The sequence below is a fragment of the Rhagoletis pomonella genome, unplaced genomic scaffold (genome assembly GCF_013731165.1).
Source record: "Rhagoletis pomonella isolate Grant_MI unplaced genomic scaffold, Rhpom_1.0 Rhpom_scaffold_00002, whole genome shotgun sequence".
Classification (NCBI taxonomy): domain Eukaryota; kingdom Metazoa; phylum Arthropoda; class Insecta; order Diptera; family Tephritidae; genus Rhagoletis; species Rhagoletis pomonella.
The window spans coordinates 17,325,661-17,343,268 of record NW_023458556.1 but is presented as its reverse complement, the minus strand read 5'-3'; the positions used below and the strand labels follow the sequence as shown (position 1 = coordinate 17,343,268).

Here is a 17,608-nt window from a genome sequence, read left to right as displayed (position 1 = left end):
ATGGCGAAAACCGCTTTACCTGTAAAACCTGCAAATCCTGAAATACAGTGATCGTCATGGAAATCGCCTATGTTCAACATTGCCAATTGCTTTTATTAAGTGCAGGGCTGTCATCACCCATAATACACTTACCCAAAGGGCTCTGTCCCACGGTCAGTAATTATCACGATATTTGGATCGCGATCCATATTGATGGATTGATGGATCGCGCACGAATGCTACATGTTCAATATTTATCGCGTCAGTATTTGCAAGAAAATATTTTTATTTTGTACGTATAATTTACAGATAATGCATTCGACAATTATTTTAAGATTTGTTCAATTTGTTTTGAAAGATTTTAAGCCCCGAGAGTGAAGGCAAAGCCGATGTTTACATTATGAGAGTAAAAGATGTACTGAAGAAATGTATGGATCGCGTTTTGAAAGTACTACACGTTCAATATTTATTAACGGTATTGCGATCCGCGATCCAGATTTCAAAATTTTTAGAAATTTTGCGATGGATCACGATCCATCAATACTGCATACTACACCGTCAATAAATATCGCGATACTTGGATCACGTCAATAAATACTGACCGTGTGACAGAGCCCAAAGAATATAACATAAAGATGCATGAACCAAAAATACAAGATCACGTAAGAACGCGACGTTGTATTTGTAACTGGTTTTGAGAAAAAAGTTTGCGAAAGCGGGTTCGTCAGCTGAGCGTTTGTTTACATCACAAGCACCACTATTTTACACTTTTATTCAAGTAAAGAAGAGTTAATTCAACATGACAACACATATTAAAGCATTTTGTTGCATCATTTTACCTAAATTGTGCGTTAAAAGTGGTTGACAATAATTTTGACTAATTTTGGTTTTCGTTGTTTTCTTTGCTTTGTTTACTTTTCCCTCGTTTTCCAGTGAAACAAGATGGCGTAGTACCCGCAAAAAAAAATCGACTTTTTTCACTGTCTTGTTCTTACGTGATCTTGTGTCTTTCGTTCATGATAAAGATGTGAACGCAATGGCAATTTTGAACCGAAACTAAAGTCGATGTTTAAAACATCGTTAAAATTGACATCGATATATCGCCCATTTTACGATGTTGAGTTCATTTTCAAATATCGATGGTTAACATCGGTTTTTTGGCCGATGTTATCGATGTTTGAGAAACATCGATGCATCGTTTGCATCCCTAGATGCGAATGCTAGTGTTGATACGAATGCTAGTGCTGATGCGAATGAATTAAGTGATGCCAATTATGATGCAAATATTCATAAACTCCCTAATGCAAAGAGCTAACAACTGAGCTGGGAGGCTAGCTGAACGATTGATTCCAGATTCTGAATGATTTTCATGTAGCTTCTCGTGACCTCTGTAGTTTGGAACTGAATATTGCGCAACGCCAAAGCAGTTTTGTTTCCAAACCAAATTTGTAAATTGTATAGAGTAAAAGCTCTGTATAGTCGATATTATACTAGAGCGGATTCTTTCGACACAAAAAAGAATATTTCTAAGGGCCTTTGTTATTCATGGAAAATCAATTGGAATAATTAGATTTCACAGATTTGGCATCCCTGCTTGATACCAACGGCATTCAAATATGTACATACATACATATGTAACAACATATAAAACTCGTGTCGGTCTACCTTGAAGAAGGGTTTCTCTTACTTGCAGCTGTATGATTTATAAGATGTGCCAAAATTGCATGTAAGAAAATTTAATTCTAACATTTTCCTCGCTTTTTTTCGGTGATCATATGTATTTTAAACAAAAATATATACATGTTTACATATGCAAATATACATATGTATCTACATATTTTCATGTTGGTTTAACTTGGCACTCAGCCATTTCGTTGCGTCGTTTTTTGGTCGCATGAATGACTTGATTTGTGGCAGGAGGAAATGAAAATTTATTTGGCTACGCACAAATATGTATGTATAATCAAATTTCACAGTTACGCAGGCATAGGTGTCGCACATATTTAACATCATTTTTGGCACATATGTACATATGTATGTATGCACTAATTTACATATGGGTATGGGGCATAAAAACAGGTTTATTTACATATGTATGGGGGTCAATCCATGTGAAATCGAGCATTTTTGATTTGGATGAATTTTGGGTAGACATTTCCTTTTATCATATGTACATATATGTACATATGTAACAAAGTTGTGGCATGGAAAAAAATTGAAATTTTTTTTCGATAGTTATTCAAAATTCTAAATTTTATAATTTCGGGGATTTTTCAAGTTTATTTTTATGTATATCTCAAAATCTATTATATGTAGTTACGAAAATGGTCCTGGTGTCGTTTTAAAGTTAAAGTTTAGGCCTTTAAAGAAGAAGAAAAGTTCGTAATAATAAACAAATTTACGGAATTTTGAAATTAAAAAATCTTTGCGAAACCTTTTTTTCTATACTTTACCACCAACTGACCTTGGAAGATCCTGAAAATACATATCAAGAAGGTAACTTTTTATAAAGATATTAAAATTTGAATTTTGAAAAAAAAAAAAAATCTTTCAAGCTCTTTATTAAGTTATATTAAACAATTTTTATTTAATTTAAATCTATTTGTAATTCGGAGTTTGCAAAAAATATTGTTTTTTCGAAGTCAGGACCTTTAAGATCAGTAAGGGTAAAATTTTTCTTGTTATTTTTTTTTTAAGTTTTAGCCAAAACTATATAAGTCAACGGGTCAAACTTCATAAAAAAATTAGGAAATTTAAATAAATTTTTAATTAAAATTTCGAGCTTTTTAATCTGAATCGTTAGAAGCCTTTTGGGCATGCAGTTTTATAGCGCATGAAAATCCACTCGAATAAAGTGTAAGCTTCAAACGTCTAAAAATTAATTAGATTGAAATTTGATGGACAATTATAAAGCTGCAAATGTTCTAAAGGTTCAAATTAAAAAGCTCGAAATTTTGTTGAAATCGTGTTGAATTTCCCTAAATGTTGGTATAAAGTTTTGAAACTTTGATTTATATGCATATGTACTTTGTTTTGGTAAAGGCTTGGATAATATTTTTTTTAGAAAAATCAAAAAGTAACGTTAAAAACCGGGCGAATATTAAAAAATAACTCAACACTTGAATATATACTTACTTGCTTAAGTCACCGTATATGTATTTACAGACTTGCATTCATAAAGTAACAGGGTTTTATGGATTTATTGAACACTTCAATGCGCTCATTAAAACGGCATAAGCTGCAACAACAAACTTACAATTTTATTGCCAGCGATTCCAGTTAACAACATTTGGGCTTTGGACTATGTTGCAGGCCCCCTTTTGTACGTTTTACATACGTACATACACAACATCGATGTGTGCAAACATCGAAGCAATAAAAACTATAAACAACACTTGTCTGTTAAGTAAATAAACAAATGCATATTGCAAGCGAACTTAACAGCAGCCTGTAAATACACTTACGCAAACACGCACACCCAAATACATACATACATACATACATACATACATATATTTACTTCCCATAAGAGTGCAACCGACAACCCACATCTCGCTTCAATCAGTGCGCTTCTAAATAATTATTCTACCACAAATTTTTTTACGATTCCTTACGGCTTCAGCGTCTAATTGGCAATTTCATTTAGCATTTGTTTATTTATTTATTCAACCTTACATTTTCTCATTCTTTTAATTTCATGTTACATACATACATACATACAACGACAATTCATTTCATTCATCGACGTTCGCGGCATCCTACCTACTTACGCATTACAAATTGCATTCACATATCGCCAGAACGCAACGACCTTTCGTATCCACCTGTTATTGGCGCGCTGAGTCCACTGGGTCATGCTGCGGACTTTCTAGCGCCTGGCGATCGCATTCATCAAATTGACGGCATCTCAACAATTGGGTTGAGTAATCAACACGTCATGAGCATGCTGTGCGGCACTTGTGATGGCTCAACAACCGCTGGGAATGGCTCGGGTACTGGCTCTAGTGGCGGCGGTGGTGGTGGTGGCAGTGGTGTTGATGGAGGAGGCGATGCTCGCAGTGTTCCTGCTGTGGTGGAAATCGAATATTCTCTACCCGAATATAGTGAGTGTGAAAATATCATTCAAATCTATTATTTTTACGCACATAAATATGTATGTATGTTTTTTATAATATTTAAGTATAAATTTGTAGATATGTTTGTGTAAACACAACGATAAAATGTTTAGAAACATATTTATAGACATAAACGCTAGTCAACATGTTGCGGGCGTAGTTATTGTAAAAAAACGGCAACACTCATTGTCGCTGTTAGCTACGGTTAGTTATCGATTTTGAAATTAAAAAATATCTTTACATATATAATTTGGGGAACGCCTTTTCGAAGATATCCTTAAAATCCACATGTTGATTTTCAGCAGATGTCTTGACTATATTAAACTTAACTTAAGTAAACATATCGCACACCTACATAGATCTAAAGTGAGCTAATTCAAAATTCAGAGAGGGAAATTTAACTGCTTCTGAATCATACAGATTCAACGCAATTAATATAAAAACAGGTATATCAGTAGTTTTTTAGTTAATGTACATAATCATGAAGAAAAAAATATTTTCTTTATTACATGTGAGTCCTATAAATAGATTTATGCAAAAAAATCGCCCAAAATTTTTGGTTTTAGTTGATCGCAATTTATATCTAGGTGTGTGATATGTACATATTGTCGACTGAATAAAAAATTGTCGAAAGTGCCATTTTTACGATTTTTAGTTATATATATACATACATACATATTTTAAAAACAATATCTCCTTTAATTTCCGAGATGTTGGCTAAAGGTAATTTAGTACGAATTGAGTTAATAATGCAGTCATACTAAATTAATCAACACCTTTCAAAAGAAAATCTTTCATAAACTCAAAGGTAATTAAAAAATATTTAATAAGTAATTAGCTGTGTTTTATGGTTTAAATAATTAATTGTTATTTTTATGTAGGTTTTTTATAAAATAATGAAATAAAATTAACAATAAACAATAAAAGTAAAATAATTAAAGAATTTCTATCGTCGCGGTTTTGGGAAATTGTAAATCTTTTATCCAGGCGACGATATATGTACATATCCATATATAATTTGTGGGTTTTGAATTACCTTCTCACTCAGACGGAAAAATTTAATAACATCAGCTAATATTTGTGAGTTCGTTTGGACCAAGGCATATTTAATGAGATAGAAGTGACGACCAGCGCCAGATCCCTTGTAGCTAACTATAATGGCAAAAAACTGCAAAAAAAAAAACAACTAATCCATTGAGGTGCGAGTGCTACTTTTTCTAAAAATTAGCATCATTTTTATAAATAGATCGTCGATGCATTCGCAAAACCGCCTAAATCGCCATTGGGGCAAAAATGAGATTTGGTTACCCTGAACCCCAGGCATCGACATGTATGCATAAAAATCGTAAAGTCGATATTCAAACAAGAGATTTTCAAAATAATAGCTAAAGAAATTACTGCCTATCAAGGCTTTCAAAGGAAATCAGTTTTTTCGCTCTCCTATAAAACTTGAGTGCCGTAAGATAAGCGGTTTTGCAAAGGCATCGACAATCTAGTACTTAAAAAAATTACTACAAAATTACCCTCACAGAATTTCAACTGCACTCGCATCTTATATCATACCAAAACAAGTAATTTTTAAGCAAAAAAACCAAAACCGACTTCAATTCTCATATAAAAATTTAAGATTATCGTTAATTTCTTCATGATCCAATGATCGGATCTAAACCAAATTAGTATGAGACTATCTCTGAGGCACCACCTTCCCTTAAAAAAAAGAGTTATAGAAATCGGTTACCATGATCCAAAGTTATGCAATAACATACATAAAAAATATATTCAGACGAATTGATAACCTTCTCCTTTTCTGATAAAATTAAAGAAATATTTTATGTGAGAAGTTTTAGAAGATTTTTTTAGTTTAGTTTCTAAAAAAAATGTTTAATGTTTTCTTCAAAATTTTGTACATACAAATATGTTGATTACATTTTTGCAATAGGGTCATTCCATGTAAAAGAGAAAAACCAAAAAAAAATGTAAAATTCCCTAATTATCTCTATTTCATTTGTAATCTCTTTTTAAATGACTAAATTTAATTAAACTGTTGAAAAAAATGTAATGAAAATAAGTTGTAATTTTTATCTATGGAAACTTTTACCTGATGTATAATTACTTACACCAGTCACAAGGAAATTTCCCACTAGACACAAATTTAAATATTTTTTTTTTAATTCCTATGAAAACTGTATAAGCCTAGTTTTTAGTATACATAGTTCGTGTTTTACAACACAAAAACATCGTTTATGAAAATTAAGTGTTTGGGCTAAAATTCATCTTTGAGTGCAGAAAGGTAAAATAGCTTTCTTTTCAGTGTCCCACCACTGACATTCAATCAAATGATAGTTACATAAAATTAAGAAATCTTTTGGTATTTTTTGTAAAGCTAATTTTATACATTTCGCTGTAGTATAAGTTCCGATCAGTGTTGCCATTTTAGTGCTTTTGGAGCTAGATTTAGCCCTTTATCTTTCTATTTAGCTGAGAAAATTGGGATTTAGCTCCCAGCTCTTTTTTCAGCTCTTTTCAAAATTATCTAGCACTTTCTAAGTTGGGGTTTTGTTTGGGACCCGTTCGGGACTATATATAAAATTTTTTCACACTCATAATTATTATCAAAAACTTTTAAAATATAAGCCACAAAATAAAAGTCTTTGAAGACTTAAAAATATTTATCTCAATGATAATTATTATGAAAAGACTTCTATTATATAAGTATTAAAATAATAGTTATCGATGAGTAAAAAAAAAATTTCTCACACATCATTATTATCAAAAGACTATAAACATTAATAATATTATATCATAATAAATATTATTCATAAAACATAAATAGGATTAACGAGCTCTATAAAGCGACATGTTCATAAAAATTTTTGATTTATAAAGCAGTTAAAGTGTTCTTTATTTTTTTATGAATTTGGGTGTAAATCTGCAAATCTTATAAGCATTTTAAATTTATTTCTTTTCTTTACTTTCTATGTTTTTCATTTTACAAATTTACGCAATTCCCCACAAATCATCACTCGCACTTTCCGGCACTTGCCTGACTGCCTATCCATCTATCATCACTTGACCTAAATGGAAACTTCGATGCATCAATCGACCATCGATCGGTGTGCCAACATTTTTGAATGACCTATTGAATGGAATCTCAACGAAATGCCTCGACTAATATATATACACATATGAACACTGGATATGGTTGTTGTTGCTTCGGTTCGACTGTGATGCATTGTTTACAATGGATTATATATGGAATGCCGTTGTAAATCCGCTATCTTCCTGCTGGTTTCATTGTGGACTCACTCACAGTCTCCCAGAATAGTTTGTGCGTCACATCAAAGTTGGCGCAAATCACAGTGGAACGCGAAAGCGGTTGTTTGGGTTTGACGCTGCGTGGCGGTGGCGATTTCCCATTGATCGTCACGCACGTTCGGCCGCATGGACCTGTCTACAAGACCGGACGCATCAAACCGGGCGATCGGCTGCTGCGTGTCGATAATGTGAGTACTGATGAAGAGTGTCGAGTGTTGAGTGTTGAGTGAGTGATGTGATGAGTGTGCGTGTGTGAGTGGATGAGGTGCGTACATGCGTGCGTATGTATGTCTCCAATGATATTTGACAAATTGCACCTGGTTTTCGTAAAAGACATTTGTTATTTCTTTTTTTCTGCAATACTTCCATTTTTTTTTTTGTAGCTGTCGCTCATTGGCAAAACACTGGCCGAGGCACAACAGATCATCAAATGTGGTGGACACGTTTCCGGCTATACAAATCTCACAGTCGAATATGATGTGTCCGTGGTGCAGAGTGTCGAATTTTCAATGGGTCCACTGTTGATTGAAATCGAGCGGCCCATGAATGATAAATTGGGGCTAGTGTTGTGCAACTATCCAGCGACTAGTCATTTGGATCACACAAAAATCGATGAGGTCAGCACAGCTGGTATTTATATAGCGAGCATAATGCCAGCCAGCATTGCAGACAGGTAAGGACGATTTTCTAGAGGTACATATTTACGTATTTTTCTGGAATACAAATCATTTTGCATTTAATTAGGAGCAACTGTCTTGCCTCTTTCTTGCTTTTAAGCGAAAATACTTCTGCTTTCCATTGCAGATGTGGCGCCTTGTCTGTGGGTGATCAAGTGCTCTCCATCGACGACACCATAATCGAGAACTCAGCCCACAGTCCGGACGAAGTGATGACAATGTTGGATGCGAACACAGGCCGTGGCTATACACAGATGCAAATTATGCCGGCGCACGCGTTGACGCGACGAGGTAAGCTACATACTTAGTACTATGCTGTGTGGAGTGTGGTGCGGGGCGTGCTGCAGATTTGCATCTGTTATGCGTTGCTTGTCGTGTTTCTCATCTACATACAATTTTACTTTTACCAAAGTCTAACTTTGTTTTTGCTTTTCTTTCCTGGCGCTGCTTGTCGGCGTGGCGTTGACAGCTGCGCGTAGACGATTTGTTGACATATGATTCATTTGTTTTTGTAGCTACTCCCGTTATAAGTAGTACTTACATGCAACTTTTTGCATTCTACACTAGTTTTGTGGCTGGAATTAATTCCAAAATTTACATTTGATAGGTTGTTTTTTTTCCTTAAACACTAAGTAACATTTCACCAAATTGTATGTACTAGCTGCGGTATTTTGATTTATGCGACATCTGTGCTCCGTGTGACATTTGACAATGGCGTTGTCATGTTGCTGGCGCGATGTTGCATGACTGCGGACAACAATTTTGTGGTAACAGTTATTGTTTGGCGCCTAAAAAAACGTACATACATACATATAGTTCACAGGTATAGAGGGACGACCCCATGCGTATGTGTAGCTTTTATGTAGCGAGGGCTTCTAAAGAAATTTCCCTTTGTAAATTTCGTTTGAGAATTCTATTATTTCAAAATACCTTACAACTGAAATGTAAACAAAATTAATATACGTATGTATGTAAGTAGATATTTCTGTAATTTCAAAATGCTTAAGTTTCGGAATTCAAATCATTTTTTTCTATCTCAGTACTATGATACTGAAGGGGGTTAAAATTAAATGTTCCAGCCGCCAAGGAAATAAGGAAGAAACCTTATCGATCTTATAGAATTCTTTCTTAAAACAATCAATAATTTTAATTAAAATATGCTAACAAAAGATGGATGTACTTTACACTTGATTAGGTTTTGTTTTTTTAACTGAGCTTATATCTATCGATTATAGTCTAATGGGAATCGGAGAACCTTTGTTTTTGTCTAATTTTGACTACTGGAAAATATTGGCGAAAAAGACAAAAAAAACACGATCGCCTCTTCAATTTAATTTCTTTTAAACAAGTGGCAACCCTTTTTTAAAATATTTCCGAAAGAAAGCTTTCCTACACCTCTTTCCATTGACATCCGCATTGTAATATGTATCCACTTTATATATGAAAAAAAATGAATTTGACCTTTAATCTGGTGGCAACCTTCTTCAAAATCTTCTTCTATTTAGTTACAAATTTTTAGAATAAACCTTTACTTCACTCGCTGGCAATCCATATTGTAATACTTTATTTAACTTATTAATAAAATTTAATGTAACAATTTAAATAAGTGGCAATCTTTTATCAATATTTTCGTACTAAAGCTTTTTTAATCTCGTTCGTCTAACATCCTTACTGTAAGATATCGTTTAACTTATAATTAAACTGTTTAAGCAGGTGGCAGCCCTTTTCATAAAACATTTTATATGTTAATTCAGGTCATGGGCTATCTATATGCCAACTTCTATCGGAAAAAGGAGTAAAAAACGTACACATTCACTTACAAAATTTCAAATTTATAACTTTATTTGGATTGCATTTAACTAGTAATTTAGATTGATTTTAAATTCCTAAGCTGGTGGCAACCCCTGGCAAAACTATTTATGAAATAGATACAGCTTTCCTTAAACTTCTCTCGTTTAATACCGATATTAAAATATATTTTTTTTACTTAAACGGGTGGCAGCCCCTATAAAAATAGTTTTGAAACAAACTAATATTAAAATATTTGGTTAAACTGACTCTTGAACCTGTGGCAACCCTATAGATAAATGTTTAAAAATAAAGAGTATTAAACCCTCTCCAATTTATATTTTTTTTAACAGGATGCAACATCCCTACAATATATCATAGGGATTCCCGAAGTCTTGCAAAGTCGAGAATCCTCCTATTTTGAACCCGTTTCGTTTGACACCCACATTGCTCTAAAATTTCCATAGCATAGTGGATTAAGGTCACATAAAGAACCGCACGCATTAAACTAAGTAAATTGCACGAAATGGTTTGCATCGGACATAATAGGAGAAATGAACACCTGCCCAGCTGATGCGCTCAGCGCCTTGCCCGGAAAATAACGCTCTGTATATAAGTCACTCATAATGCCCGTGCTGATATATGGCGCAGAAGAATGGACAATGACAACATCCCATGACGCGGCCATTGGAGTATTCGGGAGAATGATTTTGCGGAAGATTTACGGCCCCTTACGCCTTGGCGACGACGAGTACCGCAGACGATGGAACGATGAGCTCTATGAGCTTAACAATGACATGGACATAGTGCAGCTAATTAAAATATAGCGGCTCCACTGTCAAAAGAAAGAGGTTTAAGAAGGCTTACAGCTGAAGATATTTTTATGGAAGTTGCCGCATGCCTGAAAATTTTAATTGAATTTAATAGATAAGATAAATTAAATATGGCAATATGGGTATTAAACTGAAGAAAATATTTTTGAGGAGGGTTGCCATCCATTTGGAAAATTTTATTAAATTAAATTAATAAAACAAATGAAATATTACAATACGGGTATCAAACCATACAAAAATACTTTTAAGGGGCAGGGAAGCACGCCGGGTATTTGCTAGTATAAAATAATTTTACGCATACGCGGCGTATAACATTAGGTTGCGAAAAACATATACATATATAGTATATTGGAACCTTTGGTTATATAGCAAACCTAAACTGATATTATCAACTCTCTTTAGCGCCTTAATCCAATTGCAATTTCATCATTTTTTCTTTCACTTAATTCCAAAGGAAAAATCGTGAAAATGAAAGAAGATGCAACTCAGCAATGGCGCCCACATCAAAATGCTCATATCGCCTGCGAGCTTAAGTGTTAGCATGGCGTCAGTCAGCCACAATTTGACTTATGTCAATATGGGTTTCTGACATTTGCTGATCATAAAATAACATGCTCCCAACAACATTCTAGATACATAAGGGAATGCAGCATATGAAAACGTATGGTGGCGAAAGAAAGCAAAGTGGACAGTCGCACACATTATCGAGATGTGGGAATTTGTGCCATGCAAGCAGAAGCCCATAGATTAAGTTTTCAAAGGTTGTGCTTTTGAAAAAGAACTCCATTAAATCGGGGAGAGACACACTTCGAGTGTGGCAAGCGGTGTAGCATAAAGCAATTTGCTATTTTTAATTTTTTATTTCCTAACATTTCTTTTGATCAAATTTATGTAATGTAGTAGTTGTAGGGAAATAGGGGACTTTTGTTGAATTTTATTACTTTTCCGTGTGCAATTAATGATGCAAATGCATAAATAAAATTATAGTTATTAAGTTGATAATCGGTTTTTAGCATGTTAGATGCTCGTTTGTGGAGAACTTTGAAATTGTTTGCTTCTATTCTAAGTACTGCGTCGTTTTTAGTTGGCTAGATTTGTTAGAGCCACTTAAAAAATTTGAAAATCTTGTAGTTTTTGCAAAGGAAAAAGCATTGAAATATGCGGTATTCAAATTAAATCAAGTCTTTTTTTGAATATAAGTTAAAACTGGCGATGGCTTTAAGAAGGAGCACCCGTTCTTTGTTTTTAATTATGATACATATACATATGTATAGAAAAATAATACTTAAACAATATTGTTCGTTTGAAATTTGTTTGTGAAAAAAACAGGAATGTTGCATTAAAATGGAAAGAGAATACTTATTGAACTTTTTCGCAAAAAATTAAAATAACTTTGCTAATTCTTAGCCAGTTTTCGTTACATTATAAGATGCAGCTAACCTTAATACAGATCTCTGACTTAGTTCTGAGACTATTATCATCGAAAAAAGTTTGGCGAAAACCACAACTTTTGAACGTATTTCCACCGCGGCACAGTTTACGAATGACGCTGAAATCCATTAAGCTTTGTATAGGTATTAGGCATATATTATGGTTCATAGCAGCGTTGTCTGATACGCTATCTCTGCTACCTCTGATGTTATATGTATATATGCTGTCATGAATCGTTGGTACGGTTGTACGGGAGACAAATCCTGGCTGTATGTATAGTGGCCGTTAACTTAACGATCTCATTCCTTGACCTACTTAAGAGGTCTACAGTTTTTGTTTTTTTTGCACTTTTGTTGGTTCTTAAATCGTGACTTAATCATTCTTGCGAATTGCAAGTGTTTTTCTTTCTTGCCTACTTCGAGTGGATAGTTTATTGTCTCCGCTTCGGATCTATCGATAGATGCTTCTGCTTTAGCTAATTCGTTCGCTCTCTCGTTATCTCGTATTTGTATATTCCTTAGACTGCCTACGTAGTAGGGTGTTCGATTATACACCTTTTTTTTCAAAACCGGTTTTCGAGTTATTCGAAAGATTGCAATTTGAAAAAAAGCCCGGTTGCAGATTTTGAAACGAAGAAGAAACCGCATAAACCGGTTTTATTTTACATAATTTTCTTACAGTGAAAATGCTCATGTTGGTATGAAATCATAACCAAAAATTACAATAACACTATTAACAGTAAATACAGCTTTTATTTAGAAAAGAGCAAAGCAAAATAAGTTCTAAGTTTTTTTTTAGATCAAATGCAAAACAAATAAAAATCACTGAAAATTTATGTTCACCTTATTTTAACTTTTTTTTAATACATTGTTGCATTTTTCCTGACTTTTTTTTGGGATTTGAGTAGTGATTTTGCCACCGTAGCCGAATGCATAGAGGTGAATACTGCCACTCGGTAGATCCATGGATAAATTTCTGGGCTCAGCAACATCAAAAAAAAGTAGCGGAAAAAGTTTTTTTTATTAAAAATTCGTATTTTTGCGAGCGCTGACTTAAAAATGAAAATTAGGGGCTGAAACAGGTAGTAGTATTAGAGCCAAAACACCATTTGCGTGTATTTTGTTGTTGCTTCCGGTATCGAAAGTATCAAAAACTGCCCTGATTTGTGTAGTACCAAAAAAAAAAAAAATAAAAAATAAAAAAACTTAAATTGGAAAAAATTAAAATTGTTGCAACTTTCTTTCTTAGTAAATTTGTTTGCTGCTCGAAGCATTGACCCATTCTTTGCAAGGCCGAGTAATCAGCGTTTGTGCTGCTGAGTTGAGCGATCGAAGCTGCTATTCAATAGCTTGTTTTGTATGGAAAAAAGGTTTCACATGCAAATAGATTTTAACAATTTAGAATTTTTGCGAGAAGAAATTAAAAATGTTTGAAATTTTCGAGACCAAATAATTTGAAAAAAAAAAAATCAATTCAGCTGATACTACCTGTATGCCTTAGCCACAATTATTTTCCTGTGACCGACAACGAAATTTTCATATCGGACCGAAAGAAAAAAATTGAAATTTTATTTGGCACTTTGTATCTATATAAAAGTAAATGTTTTAATATCTGAGATTTTTCACGTATGTGTGTACATATTTCGGTAATCATGATGAGCCATTTCCTAAATATTTGCTTTAAATGCCATTTAAAGGAATCGCTATTTAAGCACAAAGCTATAAATTATAGGGAAAATTAAATTTTTTAGGAGACAGATATTGAAAAATGACTCAAAATGGACTAAAGGGTTACATGGTAAAAATCGTGAGACAAAAAGAAGGAATTTAAAGTTGTCATATGAATTTAATGAGCTTTCACCTTTCCTTCCTATACCCAAGCGTACATACATACATACGTGCATAACTCTTTGGCTTATAGGGATTTTTAGTAATAGCATCAATCTGTACGTATTCGACATCCAACATAAATGCTTTACATATGTATGTATGAATACATCTGATACATGAAGAAAATTTGTATTTTCCACTTTTATTGAAATATTTATTAGTTCATGAATATCGAGAGCATTTAGCCTTTTGAATCAGCTTGGACGAAGCGTTTTTGTTACAGCCGAGTAGTTCACCCAGTAGAACACCAGAAATGGCTGAAATGGTTGAATGTGCAATGCGTAAAAAGCCATTGTAAAATGTCTGAAAATCTTTAAAATCTCATAAACGTGTTCGCGTGCGGGTGAGCACTTAATTTCCATTAAACAATATTGATGGGGTCGCTAAAAATAGCGTTTGGGGGGCAAGTTTTTGTGGAAGTGAAAAGAACTTTCACTCAACTGACACATAACGCACAACTCATACACACAGGCGCGCACACGCCATAATTTTCACTTAACTATTTTCCATTTTCTTCATTTTATTTTATCAATTTTCTACGCACTATACTTTTTCTACACTTTGGTGCTTTTAGGTCACACAACGCTCGGCAGTCCGAAGTATGGTTTCAGCACATTGGAGTCACGCAAGTCGCGGCAACGCCAACGTTTCGTACGAAAAAGTTCGCTGCCACTGGAAGGTGGTGGTGGTGGTGGCAGTGGCGGAGGCAACGGCGGAGGAGGCGCTAACGTTGGAGTCTGCGGTGGCGGCGGCAACAGCTGCAATGGCGGTGGCAGCACGGGCAGCAATAGTGGCACAGCCAGCAGCGCCAGTGGTGGTAGTAGCGCCAGTGGCAGCAGCAATGGTGTCAACAGCAGCAGCAGCGCATCTTCGACCGGAGTTGGCAGCAGCATGAACGTAGGGCTTGGGACGTCGCTGCATCATCCCACCAGCGCCATTGGCATTTGTCGCTCTGAAACATTTCCTGTGTTGCTGGACTGCAGTCAGGGTTCCGGCATAGTACTTGGCCCAGCGACTGCTTGCGGACGCGCCGTCACAATTGCGCAAGTGTTGGCCGATTCGGTGGCCGATCGCAGTGGTTCCATACAGAAGGGCGATCGCATTGTGGCCATTAATAAAATGTACAATTTGGATGTGCAGACGATGCGCCAGTTATTGGGCGAGAATCGCACGCTACAGTCACAGAAGTCACAACAATCGCCAGCAGCTAATTGGTTGGAATTGGAGATTGAAATCGACATGGCCGATTCGGTGGTACCGTCAAGCGGTGTGTACAATGTTAAGTTGTTGCGCGCGGGCAAATCGGGACTGGGCATCAGCGTGAATGGTTCTAGTCATGGTGGTTTTGTTATATCCGATGTGAAACCCGGCAGTCCAGCACATCGTACTGGGTCGTTACGTGGCGGCGATATACTCTTAGCAGTGGATAATCATCCGGTGCAACATTACAATGTAGACTCGTTGCTGAAGGAGAGCACAGCCGCCATTGATTTTACTACGCTGACAGTGAAGCGCGTTATGCTGCCGGACTTTCTGTTCGATGCGCAACAAAAAATGCCAAATCCCATCTACAGCAATTGTGCGGCTAGTCCGAGTGAGCATGAACTGTACAGCACAGCGGCATACGTTACATCCAAGTTCAACGATTGCTTATCATTGAAGTCTACGACGCCGCAACCAGATTTCTTCCACACTACCGGCGGCGGCGGCGGCGGCGGCGGCATTGATGACAACTGTAGTTTGCAGTCGGTGCAAATGCGGCATCATCAGCATGCCTGCAATACTTGGAGCGCCAACACGTCGGCGATGGGACGTTCCTTTGCAGCGCAAAACACACAAAGTCTTACCACGGAACTACCGGACAATGAGGATAACAATTATCAGGACTTTACCGGCTACGATCTGGACCGCTATGCGAGGTGAGTGAAAATAAACTACTACTACAGTTTTATCTTTCTATAGTCTTTCTTTCACCGTAAAGGGTCGAAGTGCTCAGATCTGATTATTCTCTGCCCATTTCCTGCTAAAAAAGTTCTATTTATTTAAAACTTTCATTAAGCCTATAAAGAGTTTTCCGTCCTAAGAGTTCCTTGGGCCGATCAAGTCGATCGGTACTGCCAGCACTCAGGTGAGCTTTTGTCTCTTCTTTGAGGTTTTGGTGAACTACGCTCGACTCTGCATCTCTTTAAGGCGATGTTCTACTTTTCGATTATTCCAATCTACCTTTCTAGCACTCTCGTAAAGAAGCACGGCCAACTTTCTTTTTAAAAAAACCACTTGCAGCCACGCAAGATTGATACTAAAGAAGGCAGTGCTCTAGCTATAGTATTTTTGAAGCTGGGAGACACTTCACATAATCCCAAGTTTATTTCACTTGGTGTTCTTTTGTAGAAATACGACAAGTACCTTTCAAACCCAAACCTAAAATGTTTGACGTCATCTTGTTCAATACGGAAAGAGTAGCATGTGACGTTGAAAACTTGAACAATATTTTTGTTACGATCTATGTATATCTAGTTTTGAGAGGCCTCTGCTTTATGTTCGGTACGTCTGATCGATACGCTGGATTCCGTTAGCCAATAGATCGGCAGGAATTATACCAGCTATTACGAGGCTGTATTGGGCGAAACGGTCCGTATAGTAGGATCACTAATGTGAAATACCGGCCTCAGAAGGGGCTGCATACATTTTATTTTCGTAACTAATTTATTTTCGTAATTTTCTTTATGAGTCGTCTGCGGGTTTCCCATGCCCTACGTTTGCTACCAGTGCAGCTAAGTCATTGTGTATCCAATTACCTTAACTTTTTTGGTAACTGGCAGATAAAAGAGCGACAAGGACGGAATTTGGTGAACGATTCGCTGCAATCTCAACGATTAAGTTAGTTACGACAGCATTTTTAGTCGACTGTAAAGTTCATTGGTTTCTGTCGCCTTTTTTCATCATCTGCCCAATGTTCGCCTTCCAGGATTTCTAGCTAAGATTTACATATAACCACCTATTGACATTCAATTTTGAATATCCTTGTGCAAGCAACAAATGCTACGTTGCCGGGGAAGGAAAAGTTCTCTAATAGGTCACTGATACTGAAAGAACCGCATCTTTTGCTAAGATGTACTCCTCTGCGGATGCATTAAATGTCGAAATGAAGGCATTGTCTTTGTACGGGAACAACTCATGAACTCTTTAAGTGTAACCGGCACTACTAACTCACCAGAGATGCGGTTTCGCTGTGGACCTTAAAATTAACATCATACATTCTCTGAGCAAGCAACAAAATAAATGTTCGTCTCGTGAAAGGTTTTACATTCATATGTAGGTAAACAATCGGTCCATGGCTAACTAATTTCAAATGGAAGATGCTTAAGTTATTGGGAAACCTTAAAACTTTGCCTACCTTATATAGAACTTTTAAACTCTTCTCGGCCCTCCCTTGAGCTAAGTCTGGTTGTGGGAGATGTAGTCAAACCATCCAATGATATGCAGTAATCGGCCCCAGTCCGGATGAAGTAAAAGTTTCTTAGAACTCGAGGTTATCCATATTAACAAGTGAATTATAGTAAGTCTAATCTATACGCCGC

General features: G+C 35.8%; 2 protein-coding genes across 6 annotated transcripts in view; both read left to right on the top strand.

Moving 5' to 3' along the window:
- The window catches only part of LOC118733174 (pancreatic triacylglycerol lipase), a 61,169-nt gene that overhangs the window by 20,566 nt on the left and 22,995 nt on the right, over positions 1 to 17,608 (top strand). The window lies entirely within an intron of this gene.
- Positions 1 to 17,608, top strand: part of LOC118733172 (glutamate receptor-interacting protein 1) — a 179,760-nt gene that overhangs the window by 160,561 nt on the left and 1,591 nt on the right. For all 5 annotated transcript variants that reach the window (XM_036462452.1, XM_036462451.1, XM_036462453.1 and 2 more), the window contains 5 exons: positions 3,780 to 4,082; positions 7,407 to 7,597; positions 7,793 to 8,082; positions 8,214 to 8,377; positions 14,602 to 15,946. In XM_036462452.1, the coding sequence (XP_036318345.1) occupies positions 3,780 to 4,082; positions 7,407 to 7,597; positions 7,793 to 8,082; positions 8,214 to 8,377; positions 14,602 to 15,946 (2,293 nt within the window). The remainder of the gene's footprint in view (positions 1 to 3,779; positions 4,083 to 7,406; positions 7,598 to 7,792; positions 8,083 to 8,213; positions 8,378 to 14,601; positions 15,947 to 17,608) is intronic.